The 6,000-nt window shown below is 38.0% G+C and overlaps 1 protein-coding gene across 2 annotated transcripts in view; it reads left to right on the top strand.

The window, feature by feature from the left end:
* The first annotated feature begins 220 nt into the window (after window positions 1–220).
* dgkza (diacylglycerol kinase, zeta a) overlaps window positions 221–6,000 on the top strand; it is a 109,805-nt gene continuing 104,025 nt past the window's right edge. The window contains exon 1 of one of the 2 annotated variants that reach the window (XM_058781348.1): window positions 221–1,048. In XM_058781348.1, the coding sequence (XP_058637331.1) occupies window positions 768–1,048 (281 nt within the window). In that variant the 5' untranslated portion in view covers window positions 221–767. The remainder of the gene's footprint in view (window positions 1,049–6,000) is intronic. The other variant, XM_058781350.1, reaches the window with a different exon arrangement.

Genomic DNA, 6,000 nt, shown 5'->3' with positions numbered 1-6,000 from the left:
ACCAGTAATCTGTGAAGTGTGTTGCATGGTGGTGGCTGTAAAACTGACCTTACATGCCTCGATAACACTGTAATATAATTGGCAGCGAAAACAAAACTATGTCTGTTTTTGATTTATTGTACTGAATTGAGTTTTACATCACAAGCAGTTCACACGCATACACACTACTCAAATAGAAAACAATGCTCTATTCAAAAAGTCACTCTTCCTTCTTCCACAAACAGGCCTAAACATATTGTCAATTTGTCAACAAACGAATAATGTTGACAAGTTTGTTTCTGACACAATATTGTTGTAACGGTCAAATCTGATAGTAAAAGAAAAAGATAGTAATTTGCGCTTCCTGAGGTTTGTTTGGAGTGCTGTGGTTCTTCTGTGCCAGTCTGTGCCTGTTGTTTAGGATTAGTATATGTGTGACAAGGCGAGAGAGAGAGTTCTTTCTTGTGATTGGATGATTCCGTGGCTGCTGTCATGATGGGCGTGGTTTATTGGCATTCTCACACGTGATTGGCTAACGCTGAATCGGTAGTAGATGTGGGCGGGGTCTCGTGACACAGTCAGCTGTGTTTTTGGAGGTGGTCGTCGTCTGCTCCGCTGATTCAACTGTAACTGAAGGTGATGATCAAATTTATGACAAACTGCCCCGAAACAAAAATTCCGTTGCTATTTCACTCGTTCGACCAAACGGAAAGAACATATATCCTCTTAACTTGGGCTGTACCAGTCTCAGTGTGACACTTTGCACCGTTATTAAGTTAGTTTAATAAATGGCAGAAGCATCAGTCGCGAGCGTTGACGGTTCGTCTCGCACCGCGCACAGCTCCATGGACTCTCCGGTCACGGTCGTGATGCCCCCGAGCTTGGAGGACGTGGTGGAAGAGGAGGACGTGTTCCTCTCTGAAAGCGGAGCAACTTTAAAACAGCATGAGTGTCCGGGGAACGGGACTGATCGACTGGCGGCGGGGAGAGAGGCAGGGCTGTCTCCTGAAAACCAGGCGGAGAGCAGCGAGTTCCTACACCTCACCATCCGGAAACAGGTGTCATACAGGTAAATCTCACTCACAGTAAACAACTAGAGTAAACGAGGTAACGTCAAAACATCCGAGCATTTTGCTAGATTTCAAACTGAAACCAACTCCCACCTGTCAACTGGCCTTTGACCAGCAGCAATTATGGTTTAATTGTTCTGTTAGTATAGTTACAGTCAGAGCTATTTCAGTGGTTAATGTTGTCGTTCTCTGAAGAACTGTCTCCTACTACAGGATGATCTGGATTACTTCCAGCATAAGCTGAAACACCACATTTTAGTACCAGCCTAATAGTATTAAGCTTTTACACGCACACGCACGCACACACACACACACACACACACACACACACGCTAGGTTTATGTGAGTTGTGGGGACTTTCCATAGACATCTATTACTTTTATACTGACCAAACGATATTTTCTATACCCTATCCCCGCAGGCCGGTCCCCACAATGTAAAAAAATTGCAGATTTTACTGTCCTTGTGGGGACATTAGGTCCCCACAATGTAGCATAAACAAGAACACACACACGCACATTTACTTGAACATTTCCATTTGTTGTGGTTCATTTTGACAGGTAGTGTGGTAGTCTATTAGAAAATAGTGATCAATTATAGTTCATCAGGCCGAACAACATGGCTCTCCTGTCATCAGGGCCAGTTTGTCATGACTGTGAATTGAATTATTATGGTGTCAGATGCCAGAATCTTTTTGCACATTATCAACGTCATCATCATTAGCACAGCTATCTTAGGCCTGGTGGAAGGGTCTTACAGTGTAACCTTGGTGACATCAGCCATGTGTTTTTGTGCAAAATGTCATGTCTGACAATGTATGTGATGGTTTACATTCTTAGGATGCTTGAATGCATTTCTGTGTGCACTACATTCTAACTCTCAGTTATTTTAGTGGGGTTGTAGTGTGTTGTGTTTTGCTTTACTGATCTATTTGCTGTGCCATGTTGGCCAATAAAAGTGTGTGTTTATGTGATTGTTTTTTAGCAGATAATTTGCTCTTTTCATGCTTGCCGTGTCATGTTAGTTGACCATATTATGTTACATGGGCAAACCAGTTGGACTTCTTGTTCCCCTGAATAGTGACTAAAAATATTTATTGTACAGAATGTAGGACTAACTTATATTTGACAGGATGGAACTTTTTAATGGAGTCAAATAATGGTATATAAGAAAGTGTAATAAATTTGTCAGTTTTCCTTGTGCAACACATGCTTTTGTGTTGGATATTGATTGCAACATCTACAGATAAGGATTATGACCTGTTACTTCTGTATTCTGTCATTATTAGTTGTCCCACAAATGTGTTTTTCCCTTTTTCGTTTCTATAGGATGAGGTAAAGTTGTTGTGTTACTGAAAGTCTTGACCTTCATTGGTCTAAAAAAGAGGAAGTACAGGTTCCTCAGTTTTTCTCGGCCATTGTAAATGGATCTTTGGGAAATAATACAGCAGATTTGCTCTCCTCTCTTGGTTTAATCTCAAATGAAACCAGCAGCAGCTGTGCTGATTATGTAATAATGTTTAGGGTTTTTATACTACGCTGTGTAAAGTGATGGAACTGCATATGTGTTTGTGGGTCTGATGGTGGATGGGTTCTTTGCTCTGAGTGTGTTACATAAGAGGATGTGGGACACTGTGAAATCACAGGTGGTTTTGCATTGGTGAAAGTACCAGTCAAGTCAACCAGTCTGACCCTGATGCGTGGAGGTCAGATGCTGATATAACCCTAGTGATAGGGCCCTACGAAATCTCTTTATTTAATTCCTTTCTCATTTTTTAACATATTAATTTTTCTGGATTCAGTTGTTTTCCATTTAAATTTTTCCTGGACTCGGTTTTAAAGGATAAATTAAATCAAAAGGCATGTCTTATGAATTAAAATAATGAAACTTATATTACAACAATTTATTAAAAGTATAGCAAAAGTTAATTTTTTTTAGGGCCACATGAAATGCGTTTATTTTTCACTACTTCTGTGTTTTCTGTTTTAATTTTCCTGTCTACTCTGAATTTAAAAAAAAAATGAATTCATAAAACTATTACGCCTACAACTTAATTTATATATACATACCTATATGTGACACTGGACCACAAAACCTGTCATAAGGGTCAATTTTTGAAATTGAGATTTATACATCATCTGAAAGCTGAATAAATAAGCTTTCCATTGATGTATGCACTGTAAAACACATGTTGTGAAACACAAAATGTTGGAAGGGCAAAAATATTTAAGTTGAACTAATTTTATTGCTTGTGCTTAGTTGAGAAGACATATTATATTAAGTCTAAATGGTTATTTTCAAATCCATTCAACATTCAGAATGCTAAATGTTGACTAAACTAATAAAAACAAATCCAGCCAACACTGAGATCATTCTGCTCGTGCACGCGCCTGCGTGACTTCGCGGGAGAAACAGCGCCGCCATCTTGACAAGTTCATGCGTCAGGTAAGTTGCACTAAATAATGTAATGTGGAATGGATTTGTGCCAAAAAAAGGTTGCAACTTCTGTTTTATCACAAATTTAATTAACTGATATTGATACATTGTAAATGATTTAAAAGGCATCATTTCATTTTTTGAACTTAAAATGTACTTTTCTTTCTCCATCAGGGTGTGGCCAAAGGTTTCATTGTTGCTTTGTCATTATCGCAAGATTTCAGATGCAACCCAGTCAGTTCTTCCAAGGCACCAAACACCAGACCGCTCCACTGCAACTACATAGTGCAGGGATGGGCAACTTCGGTCCTGGAGGGCCGGTGTACTGCAGAGTTTAGCTCCAACCCTAATCAAACACACCTGCCTGTAACTTTCTAGTGATCTTGAAGACATTGATTTAGCTTCTTCAGGTATGTTTGATTAGGGTTGGAGCTAAACTCTGCAGGACACCGGCCCTCCAGGACCGAAGTTGCCCATCCCTGACATAGAGTGTGTGTACTTTCAAGACTAGGAGTTTATTGTTTTCATTCCAGTCTGTATGCAGATCAGATGGTGGATCAGCACCTAGAGATGACCTCTACAGCTGTGAATGTCAGCAGAGACCATGTCAGCTAGATGAGCTTCAGAGACTGATCCCCTCCGAAGACCTCGTTGGCCATCGGGACAAGACCACGAGAACCAGACCAAGAACAAGTCCTGTGCTCAATCTGACCTCTGTTGCAGCCTACAATTAAACCACGCCATGCTGGTTTCGTCTGGCCAGAGGAGAACTGCCCCCCGACTGTGCCTGGTTACTCCCAAGGTTTTCTACTCAATTTCTGTCACCGATGGAGTTTTGGGTCCTTGCCACTGTCGCCTTTGAATTAAAATTATAATAAACAAACAAATATATATTATAAAAATAGACAGAAAAACAATAAATGCATTAAACTATACGTTATAATTATAGCAAATGAATAAATCATATAAATGAAAAACTTCAAATAATGAATAAAACACAAATATAACAAATACATTAAATTATAAATTAAAATGCCCCATCAGGACAAGACCACGGGAATCAGATAAGCCCTTTACACAATCTGACATGGCTGGGGTTGGAATTGAACTGCGGGTTTCATCTGGCCAGAGGAGAACTGGCCCCCCGACTGAGCCTGGTTTCTCCCAAGGTTTTTTTTTTTCTCCATTCTGTCACAGAGGGAGTTTTGGTTCCTTGCTGCTGTCGCCTCTGGCTTGCTCAGTTGGGGACACTTAATTTCTAGCGATTATCGTCAATTTGGTTGCACAGATACTATTTAAACTAAACTGAGCTAGACAATGACATCGCTGAATTCAATAATGAAATGCCTTTAACTGAAAATTGAGTGTTTAATCTTGTACATTACTGACACTCTATCCTCCAATTTGATACTGTTAAGTGCTTTGACACAATCTGTATTGTTTAAAGCGCTATATAAATAAAGGTGACCTGACTTGACTTTGGCTTGCTTATTTGGGGACGCTTGGCTGATTGCACAGACATTATTGGAAGAGAGCTGAACTGGATGATGTCAACACTGAATCACCAAATGAACTGACTTTAACTGGAAAAATGACTTGTTATTTTCCTCTTGTGTTATTGACTAACTATTTTCCTGTTTGACTCTGTAAAGCTGCTTTGACACAATCAGTATTGTATAAAGCGCAATATAAATAAAGGTAACTTTAATTTTTGGTGATTTTATATACTGTAACACTTGGTTCTTTTTTAAATTTTTTTACTTCTGCTTCATTTTAAAGATCTAATTGTGAACAGTAATAATATTTGTAAATGTTTGTTTGCTAACATTTTGTTTAGCTTGTTTAGTTTTTTCTTAGTTCATTAAACAAAGTTTAAACTGAATTTTGCAGATTACAGATGTAATGTTTGTTAACTGGAGCTTTAAAGGGATAGTTCACCCACAAATAAAAATTTGCTGTTAATTTACAGACCGTCAGGCCATCCAAGATGTAGGTGACTTTTTTTCTTCATTCCTATATGTTTAGTTTGTATGAAAATTTTTATAAATGGAGATTGTTATTAAATAAAGACTATTATGTGTTGTAAAGTGTGTGTGTTTTTAGTGATTGATAAACACCAGTTAATCATTTTTAATAATTTTGTTAAACTATAAAAATATATGTTTATGTAGTTCTCCAGCAATTTCTTATGATGCCCAAATAATAAATCTTAGTTGAGGTAACATAAGCATAAAGTAAACGGTTAAATTTTAATTGACATGACTTGCTGTAGTCTTGCTGTATGTTTGACCAATTAAAACATTTTAGTTGAATGGACTATAAAACTAGTTCACTAAAGGTTGAGCCAACTAAAAAATAACAATTCAGATAACATTTTGAAGTCAGAAACTGACTGAATGTAAAATTTCTGTGGAACTAGTTACTAAATAATAATTATTGAACTTTTTTACAGTGTGGTTTGTTAGGACAGTATTTGGCCGAGATACAACTATTTGAAAATCTGGAATCAGAGGAT

The sequence above is a fragment of the Onychostoma macrolepis genome, chromosome 07 (assembly GCF_012432095.1).
Source record: "Onychostoma macrolepis isolate SWU-2019 chromosome 07, ASM1243209v1, whole genome shotgun sequence".
Taxonomy (NCBI): domain Eukaryota; kingdom Metazoa; phylum Chordata; class Actinopteri; order Cypriniformes; family Cyprinidae; genus Onychostoma; species Onychostoma macrolepis.
This window is presented reverse-complemented; position numbering and strand designations above follow the sequence as displayed.